A 15,771-nucleotide genomic window follows, 5' to 3' on the forward strand; every position below is an offset into this window, starting at 1 on the left:
CAGAATTCACAGAGTGCTCTGGTTACTTCTTAAACGAGCCTCACCCACACAATGGCACACAGCCTGGCCCCGGTCCCCACACCCAGCATGGCCTCCGGTGCCCGCACCCAGCCTGGCCCCCGGTCCCCACACCCAGCCTGGCCTCCGGTCCCCGCACGCAGCCTGGCCCCGGTCCCCACACCCAGCCTGACCCCGGTATCCGCACCCAGCCTGACCCCGGTCCCCGTACCCAGCCTGGCCCCCGGTGCCCGCACCCAGCCTGGCCCCCGGTGCCCGCACCCAGCCTGGCCCCGGTCCCCGCACCCAGCCTGGCCCCCGTTTCCCGCACCCAGCCTGGCCCCGGTCCCCACACCCAGCCTGACCCCGGCCCCCACACCCAGCCTGACCCCGGTCCCCGCACCCAGCCTGACCCCGGTCTCCGCAACCAGCCTGACCCCGGTCTCCGCAACCAGCCTGACCCCGGTCTCCGTACCCAGCCTGACCCCGGTCCCCTCACCCAGCCTAAGCCCGGTCTCCGCACCCAGCCTGGCCCCGGTCCCCGCACCCAGCCTGGACCCCGGTGCCCGCACCCAGCCTGGACCCCGGTGCCCGCACCCAGCCTGGCCCCCGTTCCCCGCACGCAACCTGGCCCCCGTTCCCCGCACCCAGCCTGACCCCGGTCTCCCACCCAGCCTGACCCCGGTCCCCGCACCCAGCCTGACCCCGGTCTCCCACCCAGCCTGACCCCGGTCCCCTCACCCAGCCTAAGCCCGGTCTCCGCACCCAGCCTGGTTCCCGGTCCCCGTACCCAGCCTGGCCCCCGTCCCCGGTCCCCGTACCCAGCCTGGCCCTCGGTCCCCAGCCCCCGATCTCCGCACCCAGCCTGACCCCAGTCCCTGCACCCAGCCTGGCCCCCGGTGCCTGCACCCAGCCTGACCCCCGGTCTCCGTTCCCAGCCTGGCCCCCGTCCCGCACCCAGCCTGGCCCCCGGTCCCCACACCCAGCCTGGCCCCGGTCCCCTCACCCAGCCTAAGCCCGGTCTCCGCACCCAGCCTGGCCCCGGTCCCCTCACCCAGCCTGGCTCCGGTCATCGCACCCAGCCTGGACCCCGGTGCCCGCACCCAGCCTGGCCCCCGGTCCGCGCACCCAGCCTGGCCCCCGGTCCCCACACCCAGCCTGGCCCCGGTCCCCTCACCCAGCCTAAGCCCGGTCTCCGCACCCAGCCTGGCCCCCGGTCCCCGCACCCAGCCTGGCCACCGGTCCCCGCTCCCAGCCTGGCCCCAGTCCCGGCACCCAGCTTGGCCCCAGTCCATGCTCCCAGCCTGACCCCGGTCCCCGCACCCAGCCTGCCCCTGGTCCCCGCACCCAGCCTGCCCCTGGTCCCCGCACCCAGCCTGCCCCTGGTCCCCGCACCCAGCCTGCCCCTGGTCCCCGCACCCAACCTGGCCCCCAGTACCGCACCCAGCCTGACCCGGGTCCCTGGACCCAGTCTGGCCCCCGGTGCCCGCGCTCAGCCAGGTCCCGGTCCCTGTACCCAGCCTGGCCCCGGGCCCCGCTCCCAGCCTGGCCCCCGGTGCCCGCACCCAGCCTGACCACAGTCCCGCACCCAGCCTGACCCGGGTCCCCGTACCCAGCCTGGCCCCCGGTGCCCGCACCCAGCCTGACCACAGTCCCGCACCCAGCCTGACCCGGGTCCCCGTACCCAGCCTGGCCCCCGGTCCCCGTACCCAGCCTGGCCCCCGGTCCCCGTACCCAGCCTGGCCCCCGGTCCCCGTACCCAGCCTGACCCCGGTCCCCGTACCCAGCCCCAGATCTCCGCACCCAGCCTGACCCCAGTCCCCGCACCCAGCCTGGCCCCGGTCCCCACACACAGAGCCTGGCCCCAGTCCCCGTACCCAGCCTGGCCCCAGTCCCCGCACCCAGCCTGGCCCCGGTCCCCACACCCAGCCTGGCCCCGGTCCCCACACCCAGCCTGGCCCCGGTCCCCACACCCAGCCTGGCCCCGGTCCCTACACCCAGCCTGGCCCCGGTCCCTACACCCAGCCTGGCCCCGGCCCCCACACCCAGCCTGAGCCCGGTCCCTACACCCAGCCTAGCCCCGGCCCCCACACCCAGCCTGAGCCCGGTTCCCGCACCCAGCCTGACCCCGGTCCCCGCACCCAGCCTGACCCCGGTCCCCGCACCCAGCCTGACCCCGGTCCCCGTACCCAGCCTGGCCCCCGGTGCCCGCACCCAGCCTGGCCCCCGGTCCCCGCACCCAGCCTGGCCCCCGGTGCCCGCACCCAGCCTGGCCCCCGGTCCCCGCACCCAGCCTGGCCCTAGACCCGGCACCCAGCCTGGCCCTAGTCCCGGCACCCAGCTTGGCCCCCGGTCCACGCTCCCAACCTGGCCCCAGTCCCGGCACCCAGCCTGACCCCGGACCCCGCACCCAGCCTGGCCCTCTGTGCCCGCATCCAGCCTGGCCCCCGATGCCCGCACCCAGCCTGGCCCTGGTGCCCGCACCCAGCCTGCCCCTGGTCCCCGCACCCAGCCTGCCCCTGGTCCCCGCACCCAGCCAGGCCCGGTCCCCGCCCCCAACCTGGCCCCCAGTACCGCACCCAGCCTGACCCGGGTCCCCGGACCCAGTCTGGCCCCCGGTGCCCGCGCTCAGCCAGGTCCCGGTCCCTGTACCCAGCCTGGCCCCGGGCCCCGCTCCCAGCCTGGCCCCCGGTGCCCGCACCCAGCCTGACCACAGTCCCGCACCCAGCCTGACCCGGGTCCCCGTACCCAGCCTGGCCCCCGGTCCCCGTACCCAGCCTGGCCCCCGGTCCCCGTACCCAGCCTGACCCCGGTCCCCGTACCCAGCCCCAGATCTCCGCACCCAGCCTGACCCCAGTCCCCGCACACAGCCTGGCCCCGGTCCCCACACACAGAGCCTGGCCCCAGTCCCCAGCCTGGCCCCGGTCCCCACACCCAGCCTGGCCCCGGTCCCCACACCCAGCCTGGCCCCGGTCCCCACACCCAGCCTGGCCCCGGTCCCTACACCCAGCCTGGCCCCGGTCCCTACACCCAGCCTGGCCCCGGCCCCCACACCCAGCCTGAGCCCGGTCCCTACACCCAGCCTGGCCCCGGCCCCCACACCCAGCCTGAGCCCGGTTCCCGCACCCAGCCTGACCCCGGTCCCCGCACCCAGCCTGACCCCGGTCCCCGTACCCAGCCTGGCCCCCGGTGCCCGCACCCAGCCTGGCCCCCGGTCCCCGCACCCAGCCTGGCCCCCGGTGCCCGCACCCAGCCTGGCCCCCAGTCCCCGCACCCAGCCTGGCCCTAGACCCGGCACCCAGCCTGGCCCTAGTCCCGGCACCCAGCTTGGCCCCCGGTCCACGCTCCCAACCTGGCCCCAGTCCCGGCACCCAGCCTGACCCCGGACCCCGCACCCAGCCTGGCCCTCTGTGCCCGCATCCAGCCTGGCCCCCGATGCCCGCACCCAGCCTGGCCCTGGTGCCCGCACCCAGCCTGGCCCCCGGTGCCCGCACCCAGCCTGGCCCTCGGTGCTCACACCCAGCCTGATCCCCGGTGCCCGCACCCAGCCTGGCTCCCGGTGCCCGCATCCAGCCTGGCCCCCGGTGCCCGCACCCAGCCTGGCCCCGGTGCCCGCACCCAGCCTGGCCCCCGGTCCCCGCACCCAGCCTGGCCCCGGTCCCTACACCCAGCCTGGCCCCGGTCCCTACACCCAGCCTGGCCCCGGTGCCCGCTCCCAGCTTGGCCACCGGTCCCCGCTCCCAGCTTGGCCACCGGTCCCCGCTCCCAGCCTGGCCCCGGTCCCCACACCCAGCCTGACCCCGGTGCCCGCACCCAGGTCCCCGTACCCAGCCTGGTCCCCGCTGCCCACACCCAGCCTGACCCCAGTCCCTGTACCCAGTTTGGTCCCGGTCCCCGCACCCAGCCTGGTCCCCGTACCCAGCCTGACCCTGGTACCCGTACCCAGCCTGGCCCCCGGTCCCCGCACCCAGCCTGGCCCCCGGTCCCCGCACCCAGCCTGGCCCCCGGTGCCCGCACCCAGCCTGGCCCCCGGTGCTCGCACCCAGCCTGATCCCCGGTACTCGCACCCAGCCTGATCCCCGGTGCCGGCGCCCAGCCTGGTCCCCGCTGCCCACACCCACCAGCCTGACCCCGGTCCCTGTACCCAGCCTGACCCCGGTCCCTGTACCCAGCCTGGTCCCCGTACCCAGCCTGACCCTGGTACCCGTACCCAGCCTGGCCCCCGGTCCCCGCACCCAGCCTGGCCCCCGGTCCCCGCACCCAGCCTGACCCCCGGTCCCCGCACCCAGCCTGGCCCCCGGTCCCTCACCCAGCCTGGCCCCCGGTGCCCGCACCCAGCCTGACCCCCGGTCCCCGCACCCAGCCTGACCCCGGTCCCCACACCCAGCCTGACCCCGGTCCCTGCACCCAGCCTGACCCTGGTCCCCGCACCCAGCCTGACCCCGGTCCCCACACCCAGCCTGACCCCGGTCCCCACACCCAGCCTGACCCCGGTCCCCGCACCCAGCCTGACCCCGGTCCCTGCACCCAGCCTGACCCTGGTCGCAGGACTGACCGTTGTCCCAGAACAAATCTTTTCCTCAGGTGACTCACCTGGTGCTTCTTCTGCAAGCTCTGTACAGCGTTAAGCGATTGTCCAACATCCTTGATTGTAGCCAACAACAACTTCTCCTGTACCCAGGCCTGCCCGGCGTCCAGATCCCGGAACAGCTGATAAAGCCGTGTTTTGTCCTCCAGGATCCTGCGCCGGTCCTCGATCGGAACCCCCAGTGCCTGGTATCTGAGCAACAGACAACAGGTACACATCATAACCAATGAAATCATATCCACTTCAGGCAATCCACACAACTGACGGAGCTCATGAAAAGATGGCCATGCCCAGTCGGCAGGGCTCAAATTATGCTATCTGAATCTTTACATTTACCTCTGGAGTACATTGCCGACCCGGTCTCGAATTCCCTCAGCCAGGAAGTGATTTTCTTGGATAAACTCCTCAGACTGATCGAGTAAACCCTGCATCCTCTCTACATAGCTGCTGATGTCTTCTTCCAGATCTTGCTGCTTGTTGAGCAGGTTCTTCACCAACACCAGGTCTGTGCCCTGGACAGGATGATCCAGCTGCTTCTCCACCTCACTCAGCCACTTCTCCACATCGTCGATGCTTCGCTGGAAATTCAGGGCCTCCACGGTTAAAGAGAAGGAAAAGTTAATGATTCACCAACCACAGCTCCCTGCACAGAAACCTGCTCTGCCCAACCCCCCAATAAGTATGGGCAGTCTTTCCCCAGTGCAGTGGGCAGCAGGGTGGTCTCTGGTGGAGTCTTCTTCCCCAGCCCACGGCAATCAAGCCCATCTGTATGAAATTGGGTGTGCAGCTGAGGTGGGGAGAGCTAATTTGGGGTATTGTGCTCAGTCTAGTCGAGGTCATTCACAAACCTGGGCCTCAACTCACTGGTTTGCATCAAAAGAAATTGAAAGCTCTGCTTTGCCGGTAATTTCCTGCCTCTGTTTATGGGGGTGTGGGAGGGAGAGATGGTGAAACAGGACTCCTCAGGCACACTACATTCACTACACCAAGAACATCAAAAGCAATTTATACACCAGAAAGAACGGACATTTCACTGGATGAGGGTCACAATTTAACGGCCTCGTCGCGCTCGACTTGATATCGTGATGAGGCCAGTGAATCTCACGAGAGGCCTCGCAAGATTCAACCGAAACTTGCGAGATGCAGCAATCTGGTTCTCGCACACGCTGGGCAAGGTCTAGATCAGTATACTAAATGAGCCATTAGGCTCACTTAAACCATAAGATCATGAGATATAGGAGCAGAATTAGGCCATTCAGCCCAGTGAGTCTGCTCCTCCATTCAATCATGGCTGATATGGTCCCCGGGCAGCACGGTAGCACAATGCTTAGCACTGTTGCTTCACAGCTCCAGGGTCCCAGGTTCGATTCACAGCTTGGGTCACTGTCTGTGTGGAGTCTGCACGTTCTCCCCGTGTCTGCGTGGGTTTCCTCCGGGTGCTCCGGTTTCCTCCCGCAGTCCAAAGATGTGCAGGTTAGGTAGATTGGCCATGCTAAATTGCCCTTAGTGTTCTAAAAAGGTTTGGTGGGGTTACTGGGATTGGGTGGAGGTGTGGGCTTAAGTAGGGTGCTCTTTCCAAGGGCCAGTGCAGACCCAATGGGCCGAAAGGCCTCCTTCTGCACTGTAAATTCTATGATTCTATGATCCCCATTGTCCTGCCTTCTCCCCATAGCCCATGATCACCGTATTAATCAAGAAATCCCCTTATTAATCAAGAACGCCAAATTTGTGCTGGAGGTGCTGTTACCAATAGGGCTACAGACCAAGAGCTGGATGGTGAAATCAGACAGAATAGTTCTTTCTTAGAACATAAGAATTAGGAGCAGGAGTCAGCAATTTAGCCTCTCGAGCCAATCCACCATTCAATGTGATCATGGCTGATCTCATCATGGCCTGAAATCCACCGTCCTGCCTGTTCTCCATAACCCTTCAACCCATTACCAATTAAAAATCTGTCCAACTCCTCCTTAAATTTACTCACTGTCCCAGCATCCACTACACATGGAGGTAGCGAATTCCACAGATTCGCAACCCTTTGGGAGAAGTAGTTTCTCCTCTACTCGGTTTTAAATTTGCTACCTCCGATCCTGAGACTATGACCTCTCGTTTTAGAATGCCCCACAAGAGCAAGCATCTGTTCCACGTCAGCTTTATCCATACCTTTTATCATCATATACACCTCAATTTGATCTCCCCTCATTCTCTAAACTGTAGAGAGTATAGGTCTGAACTGCTCAATCTCTCTTCATAAGGCAAATCCCTCATCTCTGGAATCAATTTAATGAACCTCCTCTGAACTGCCTCCAATGCAACAACATCTTTCCTCAAATAAGGAGACCAAAAGACCCATTTATCCTGATTCTCTGTCTTCTGTCTGTCAGCCAGTCTTCTATCGAAGCTAATAAATTACCCCAAGCTCATTTAAATATGCATGCACTGGATTCTCTGCTGTCCCAGGAACGAACAGCCTCCCCAGTGAGGCCTTGACCGAGTGCCGTTTAGTATTGGTCCAATCAAAGGTGGGCCAGGTGTAACGGCACCTGGAGGTTTCCCAGGCCATTGGTGATCCTTGGGTGATCAGGAACAAGACAGGGTGGCACCCTTGCTCTCCCTCTGGCACTTGAAACCTGGCACCAAGATGCTTGGCTGGCTCTACCAGACTGGAAGGGTCACTGCAGGGTGCTAATGTCAGGGTGCCAGGGTGGCACTGCCAAGGGTCAGGGCCTGAGGGGACCATGCCCATAAAAAGGGGGGATGAAGAGGGTTTAAAGGGTGGGGGGGGGGGGCGAAGGGAAGATATGAAGGGGCATGATAAAGGTTGGAGGGTGTATGGTGGGGGTCCTGAAGGGGGGGGGGGGGGCGGAGAAGGGGACGTAGGGAAGCCTGAAAAGCAGGGGCCCACGGCGACCCCATAAGAATGGTGTCCCCACTTGTAGGGGGTGGGAAATGCCCATGTGTGCAAGGGGTGACATCAAGGGTGGATCCTCCAGGGTCTCAGCTGTATGGGATTTCCCATTGAAGCCACCTCACACCGCCGGGAAACCCATGGAAAGGGGTGCACTGACGGCGGGAAAAGCGAATTGCAACGACTGGAGAATTTCAGCCTAAGCGTGGGTGAATACAGGTGTGGATCGCAACCAAAAAGCCGGTGGAAAAAACACCGTCAAACTCGCCCAAAATGACACTGAAATGTTTTGGTTAAATCATGTCCAAGATCAGAAAATCTTATGACTGCAGCATTTTCAAAGCATGTTCTGAGCAGGGAGCCACAAGTTGGGGAAGTAAGCCAAGGATACTCTCCTGATCACTATCCAGTGAGATTGCACCAACATGCCACTATTGGACTGGGCTCAGAAATTGGCCCCATGGTCCAATATTCTGCCAAAACTCATTGTTTATACTCAAAGGTAAAGAGTAGCTTGACCCAAAGTACCGTGTGAGCCACTGTCTTGAGCACAAAGTGGAGGCCATGTGAAGTCAGCAGGGAGCTGAAATGCCACCACTGCTAATGCTTATAGTGAAATATCAATGATACAAGAGTCGGATAACATTCAAGCACCTTGTGTGCATCCACCAGCTTGGACTTCTTCTCATGGCAGTTCTCCAGCAGCTCATTCCACAGGTCTTGAATCTGCTTCATCCGGGGCTCAATCTCATTTACAGCGTAATGCCCAGCATCGATCATCCGCTCCCCTTCCTGCAATGGGGTTCAATCAGAAGCAACATTGTCGTCAGTGAGCACACACCAGGCAGATAGATTATAATAATACTCCAGAAACCAGATAGTGGGAAGGCAACATCATGTTTGCATGGACGAGGCTTGCATCCACAAGTTTAAAAGATTCCGCGTTATTCTTTGAGGTGCTTAAAATGGTTAAGGGTTGATACTGCAGAACAATTTCCTCTGGTGGGTGAATCTAGGACACAATAGCCGGAATTTTCCAGCCGCTCACTGGCAGCGGGATTCTCAGAGCACTCCCGCCTGTGGGCTTCCGGTGCAGGGGTGTCTTTAATGGGAAATCCCATTGACAATGGTGTGAGCTGCCTCCCGCAGCAGCATATAATGTTAAAATTAGAGCTAGGCCATTAAGAAGTGAAATCTGGAACTATTCATCAGTGGCGGTGACAATCTGGAACTCTCTCCCCTAAAGACCTGTGAATGCTGGGGGGTCAACTGAAAATTTGAAGATGGAGATTGATAGATTTTTGTTGATTGATGGATATGGAACACGGCCGGTAAATGGGATCAGGAATACAGCAGCCATAATCTAACTGAATAGCGGCTATAGGCTCAAGGGGCTGAATGGCCTGTTCCTGTTTCTATAATTTTGATCGCCCGTTATTTGAGAACTTTGGGAAGGGGACAGAGCCACTCATTAGCTGGAGCTGGTGGTACGTGAGACATTCCAGTACGCAATGTAGAGTATGGGTTCTCTGTCATGGTCCTTTGATCTCATTATTGTGAAACTTGATATTGGGTAGAAAAAGGGTACGCTCCAGATGATAAAGCCCATGAAATCTGCTTGCAGAATTGACTGGTTGGAGCTGAATACAAAATAAAATATTTAGCAGTACAAAACCCTAACGTTTAACTCCATTGTACTGTCTTTCTGCATAGGGATGCACAGGCTAAGAACTCGTAATTGTGCACAGAATTACTGACAGTACATTGTTCCTTAGGACAAGGATCTCCCAGTCCCACTGACAGTGACTTCCTGCGGTTCTTTCCCGGCAGCAGGTGGTGTGAATAACGGGAAATTCCGTTGACAGCAGCAGGACCATAAGATCCTGCCGCCAGCCATTGGCGGGTCACCTCCACCACCACAAAACACACTGTGGGGAGCAGAAAATCCTGGCAAGGTGTGCATTTTGTCAAGCACTGGTTGAAGTTGTCCAATATTGTCCATCAAAAATCTGTAGAATCTCGAATACAGGGCTGAATTTTCCTTGCCCATCGGTGATGGTTCTGGGAGGTGGGAGGGCTGGCAGTAAGGTGTGGAATGGCTTTGGGACAGAAGCCTGATATTTTCCCGTCGCCATGGCAAAGGGGCTGGTTTAGCACAGTGGGCTAAACAGCTGGCATGTAATGCAGAACACAGCCAGCAGCGCGGGTTCAATTCCCGTACCAGCCTCCCCGAACAGGCGCCAGAATGTGGCGACTAGGGGCCTTTCACAGTAACTTAATTGAAGCCTACTTGTGACAAAAAACGATTATTATTATATTATCAGCAGAAGCCTCTGCTGCACGAGCACCTAATGGGCAGCCAATTGAGCCACTTAAATTCCCAATTAAAGGCCACTTCCCACACACGCGGGCAATTTGCCTGCATCAGGAGGGCCTGCTGCCAAATGTGGGGGTGGGGCGAGGGGCACCACGAGAGAACACCTGGCAGCCTCCCAACAGGTTACAGGGATGTGCCCTCTTTGGATGGTGCTCCAGGGCCTACAGAGGAGCCGCCGGCAGCCACAGTCACCCATGAGGTCATGGCACCACAAGTGCTCTACAAATACTTCATCCTCAGCCCCGATTGCCAGGGCCTGGTGGACTGCTTGCTGGCCCCAGATTTCCCCCACCAAAAATACCTGTCTTTGAGGGCCCAGCTCCCTAGTGAAGCAGCTTCAGCAATGGGGGAGGCAATAGCATGGTGGTATTATCACCAGACTATTAATCCAGAAACCTGGGTTTTATCCTACCATGGCAGATGTTGGAATTGAATTCAATAAAAATCTGGAATTAAAAGTCGAATAATGACTATGAAATCATTGCTGAATATCGTAAAAATCCATTTGCTTCACTAATGTCCTTTAGGGAAGGAAACCTGCCATCCATCTGACTCCAGATCCGTGGCAATGTGGCTGATTCTTTAAAAAAAAAATTTAGAGTAGGCAATTATTTTTTTTTCCAATTCAGGGGCAATTCAGTGTGACCAATCCACCTAACCTGCACATCTTTGGGTTGTGGGAGTGAAACACACGCAGACACGGGGAGAATGTGTAAACTCCACACGGACAGTGACCCAGGGCCGGGATTCGAACCCGGGTCCTCTGCGCCGCAGTCCCAGTGCTAACCACTGCGCCACATGACATGCAATGTGGTTGATTCTTAAAAATACCCTCTGAAATGGCTTAGCAAGCCACTCAGTTCAAGGGCAATTCGGGATGGACAACAAATGCGGGCCTAGCCAGCGACGCCCATATCCCCTGTGCGAATATTTTTTAAATAGCCACTGCTGGCAGTGATGCTGCTGCGGCTGCTGGCCCTCTGATTGGGTCAGCAGCTCTTGTGGCTGAGCCCCATCCTTCCTGGCTGGCTTTGGCATGATGCTGTTCCAGGGTCTTGCGGCTCACAGAAGCGGAGTTGCATCCTTTCAGCATTGGCGTTGGGACTTCAAGGACCCGTGTAAAATTCAGCCCATTGTTGAATATGCGAAGCAGATAAATAAACAAACTGGATCCAAAATGGGGGAAGAGCGTTTGAAATTGCAACATTTAACAAAGAAAAATCAAAAGGTCAAATACTGAAACGAATGTTTGGCTGCAGATGCAGGGATTAATGCAGGTGCATTCCTTTAATTTGGACCTGAATATGAGATGTTCACATTGCTCCGATTAAAAGCTGCATTGGTGGCCACAAACACTTGATCCAGTGAGATGCCAATTCCAGCCTGTCATTTCCCTGCTTCACAGATGTGTGTTGCTGCAGCAATGGACAAAAGAGCCTCAATTGTGGCAATAGCAGGGTCCCAAGCAGAAAGACTCACGGTGCTGATGTTCCGGATCCTGTTCTGGTTGGCCATGATCTCAGCCTCGAAGGTTTGGTGTTTCTGCAATTTGCCCTGTAGGTTGCTGGGATCTGTCCAACTCTCATCCAGGGAGACACTGATCTTTTCATTCAACCATGACACAGCCTGAAGAAAAATAGTACAGAAAACAATCAAACTGTTCGTAAAACGCATAACCATCATCAATCTTCAACCTACCAGTGTTTGTCTCTCCCCACCACTTCATTTAGTTTCCTCACCTCCTGGATCGGACATAAATATTTAACTTCATTCGGATGACATTTTAATTCAGGAATCAGGTGTTCTCCAGTTTATTTACAGTATCTGGCATTATCCAGTTTATTTACAGTATCGGGTGTTATCCAGTTTATTTACAGTATCGGGTGTTATCCACCTTATTTACAGTATCGGGTGTTATCCAGTTTATTTACAGTATCGGGTGTTATTCAGTTTATTTACAGTATCGGGTGTTATTCAGTTTATTTACAGTATCGGGTGTTATCCAGTTTATTTACAGTATCGGGTGTTATCCAGTTTATTTACAGTATCGGGTGTTATCCAGTTTATTTACAGTATCGGGTGTTATCCAGTTTATTTACAGTATCGGGTGTTATTCAGTTTATTTACAGTATCGGGTGTTATCCAGTTTATTTACAGTATCGGGTGTTATCCAGTTTATTAACAGTATCGGGTGTTATCCAGTTTATTTACAGTATCTGGTGTTATTCAGTTTATTTACAGTATCGGTGTTATTCAGTTTATTTACAGTATCGGTGTTATTCAGTTTATTTACAGTATTGGGTGTTATCCAGTTTATTTACAGTATCTGGTATTATCCAGTTTATTTACAGTATCGGTGTTATTCAGTTTATTTACAGTATCGGGTGTTATCCAGTTTATTTACAGTATCGGGTGTTATCCAGTTTATTTACAGTATCTGGTGTTATCCAGTTTATTTGCAGTATCGGGTGTTATCCAGTTTATTTACAGTATCGGGTGTTATTCAGTTTATTTACAGTATCGGTGTTATTCAGTTTATTTACAGTATCGGGTGTTATCCAGTTTATTTACAGTATCGGGTGTTATTCAGTTTATTTACAGTATCGGTGTTATCCAGTTTATTTACAGTATCTGGTGTTATCCAGTTTATTTACAGTATCGGGTGTTATCCAGTTTATTTACAGTATCGGGTGTTATCCATTTTATTTACAGTATTGGTGTTATCCAGCTTATTTACAGTATCTGGTGTTATACAGTTTTACAGTATCGGGTGTTATCCAGTTTATTTACAGTATCGGGTGTTATCCAGTTAATTTACAGTATCTGGTGTTATCCAGTCTATTTACAGTATCTGGCGTTATACAGTTTATTTACAGTATTGATGTTATCCAGTTTATTTACAGTATCTGGTGTTATCCAGTTTATTTACAGTATTGGTGTTATCCAGTTTATTTACAGTATTGGTGTTATCCAGTTTATTTGCAGAATCGGGTGTTATCCAGTCTATTTACAGTATCTGGCGTTATCCAATTTATTTACAGTATCGGTGTTATTCAGTTTATTTACAGTATCTGGTGTTATCCAGTCTATTTACAGTATCTGGCGTTATCCAGTTTATTTACAGTATTGGTGTTATCCAGTTTATTTACAGTATCGGGTGTTATCCAGTTTATTTACAGTATTGGTGTTATTCAGTTTATTTACAGTATCGGTGTTATCCAGTCTATTTACAGTATCTGGCGTTATCCAGTTTATTTACAGTATTGGTGTTATCCAGTCTATTTACAGTATCTGGCGTTATCCAGTTTATTTACAGTATCGGGTGTTATCCAGTTTATTTACAGTATCTGGTGTTATTCAGTTTATTTACAGTATTGGTGTTATCCAGATTATTTACAGTATCTGGTGTTACTCAGTTTATTCACAGTATCTGGTGTTATTCAGTTTATTTACAGTATTGGGTGTTATCCAGTTTATTTACAGGATCTGGTGTTACTCAGTTTATTTACTGTATCGGGTGTTATCCAGTTTATTTACAGTATCTGGTGTTACTCAGTTTATTTACTGTATCGGGTGTTATCCAGTTTATTTACAGTATCGGGTGTTATCCAGTTTATTTACAGTATCTGGTGTATTCCAGTTTATTTACAGGATCGGGTGTTATCCAGTTTATTTACAGTATTGGGTGTTATTCAGTTTATTTACAGTATCGGGTGTTATCCAGTTTATATACAGTATCTGGTGTTATCCAGTTTATTTACAGTATCTGGTGTTACAGTTTATTTACAGTATTGGTGTTATACAGATTATTTACAGTATCGGGTGTTATCCAGTTTATTTACAGTATCGGGTGTTATTCAGTTTATTTACAGTATCTGGTGTTATCCAGTTTATTTACAGTATCTGGTGTTATCCAGTTTATTTACAGTATTGGTGTTATACAGATTATTTACAGTATCGGGTGTTATTCAGTTTATTTACAGTATCGGGTGTTATCCAGTTTATTTACAGTATCGGGTGTTATCCAGTTTATTTACAGTATCTGGTGTTATTCAGTTTATTTACAGTATCGGGTGTTATCCAGTTTATTTACAGTATCTGGTGTTACTCAGTTTATTTACTGTATCGGTGTTATCCAGTTTATTTACAGTATCTGGTGTTACAGTTTATTTACAGTATTGGTGTTATACAGATTATTTATAGTATCGGGTGTTATCCAGTTTATTTACAGTATCTGGTGTTATCCAGTTTATTTACAGTATCTGGTGTTCCAGTTTATTTACAGTATTGGTGTTATACAGATTATTTACAGTATCGGGTGTTATCCAGTTTATTGACAGTATCGGGTGTTATTCAGTTTATTTACAGTATCGGGTGTTATTCAGTTTATTTACAGTATCGGGTGTTATTCAGTTTATTTACAGTATCGGGTGTTATCCAGTTTATTTACAGTATCTGGTGTTACTCAGTTTATTTACTGTATCGGGTGTTATCCAGTTTATTTACAGTATCTGGTGTATTCCAGTTTATTTACAGGATCGGGTGTTATCCAGTTTATTTACAGTATCGGGTGTTATTCAGTTTATTTACAGTATCGGGTGTTATCCAGTTTATATACAGTATCTGGTGTTATCCAGTTTATTTACAGTATCTGGTGTTACAGTTTATTTACAGTATTGGTGTTATACAGATTATTTACAGTATCGGGTGATATCCAGTTTATTTACAGTATCGGGTGTTATTCAGTTTATTTACAGTATCTGGTGTTATCCAGTTTATTTACAGTATCTGGTGTTCCAGTTTATTTACAGTATTTGTGTTATACAGATTATTTACAGTATCGGGTGTTATCCAGTTTATTGACAGTATCGGGTGTTATTCAGTTTATTTACAGTATCGGGTGTTATCCAGTTTATTTACAGTATCGGGTGTTATCCAGTTTATTTACAGTATCTGGTGTTATTCAGTTTATTTACAGTATCGGGTGTTATCCAGTTTATTTACAGTATCTGGTGTTATCCAGTTTATTTACAGTATCGGGTGTTATTCAGCTTATTTACAGTATCTGGTGTTATTCAGTTTATTTACTGTATCTGGTGTCATCCAGTTTATTTACAGTATCTGGTGTTATCCAGTTTATTTACAGTATCTGGTGTATTCCAGTTTATTTACAGTATCTGGTGTTATTCAGTTTATTTACAGTGTCTGGTGTTATTCAGTTTATTTACAGTGTCTGGTGTTATCCAGTTTATTTACAGTGTCTGGTGTTATTCAGTTTATTTACAGTATCGGGTGTTATCCAGTTTATTTACAGTATTGGTGTTATCCAGTTTATTTGCAGTATCGGGTGTATTCCAGTTTATTTACAGTATCGGTGTTATTCAGTTTATTTACAGTATCGGGTGTATTCCAGTTTATTTACAGTATTGGTGTTATTCAGTTTATTTACAGTATCGGGTGTTATCCAGTTTATTTACGGTATCGGGTGTTTTCCAGTTTATTTACAGTACTGGTGTTATCCAGTTTATTTGCAGTATCGCGTGTATTCCAGTTTATTTACAGTATCGGTGTTATTCAGTTTATTTACAGTATCGGGTGTATTCCAGTTTATTTACAGCATTGGCGTTATTCAGTTTATTTACAGTATCTGGTGTTACTCAGTTTATTTACAGTATTGGGTGTTATTCAGTTTATTTATAGTATCGGTGTTATCCAGTTTATTTACAGTATCTGGTGTTATCCAGTTTTACAGTATCGGTGTTATCCAGCTTATTTACAGTATCGGGTGTTATCCAGGTTATTTACAGTATCGGGTGTTATCCAGTTTATTTACAGTATCATAGATTATCATAGAATTTACAGTGCAGGAGGCCATTCGGCCCATCGAGTCTGCACCGGCTCTTG

General features: G+C 52.9%; 1 protein-coding gene across 1 annotated transcript in view; it reads right to left on the bottom strand.

The window, feature by feature from the left end:
• The window catches only part of sptbn5 (spectrin, beta, non-erythrocytic 5), a 400,397-nt gene that overhangs the window by 116,995 nt on the left and 267,631 nt on the right, over positions 1–15,771 (bottom strand). The window contains exons 50-53 of the mRNA XM_072486950.1: positions 11,347–11,493; positions 8,145–8,282; positions 4,922–5,178; positions 4,591–4,777 (exon numbers count right to left, since the gene is read on the bottom strand). Of these exons, the coding sequence (XP_072343051.1) occupies positions 4,591–4,777; positions 4,922–5,178; positions 8,145–8,282; positions 11,347–11,493 (729 nt within the window). The remainder of the gene's footprint in view (positions 1–4,590; positions 4,778–4,921; positions 5,179–8,144; positions 8,283–11,346; positions 11,494–15,771) is intronic.

This window comes from Scyliorhinus torazame, chromosome 2 (genome assembly GCF_047496885.1).
Source record: "Scyliorhinus torazame isolate Kashiwa2021f chromosome 2, sScyTor2.1, whole genome shotgun sequence".
Lineage (NCBI taxonomy): Eukaryota > Metazoa > Chordata > Chondrichthyes > Carcharhiniformes > Scyliorhinidae > Scyliorhinus > Scyliorhinus torazame.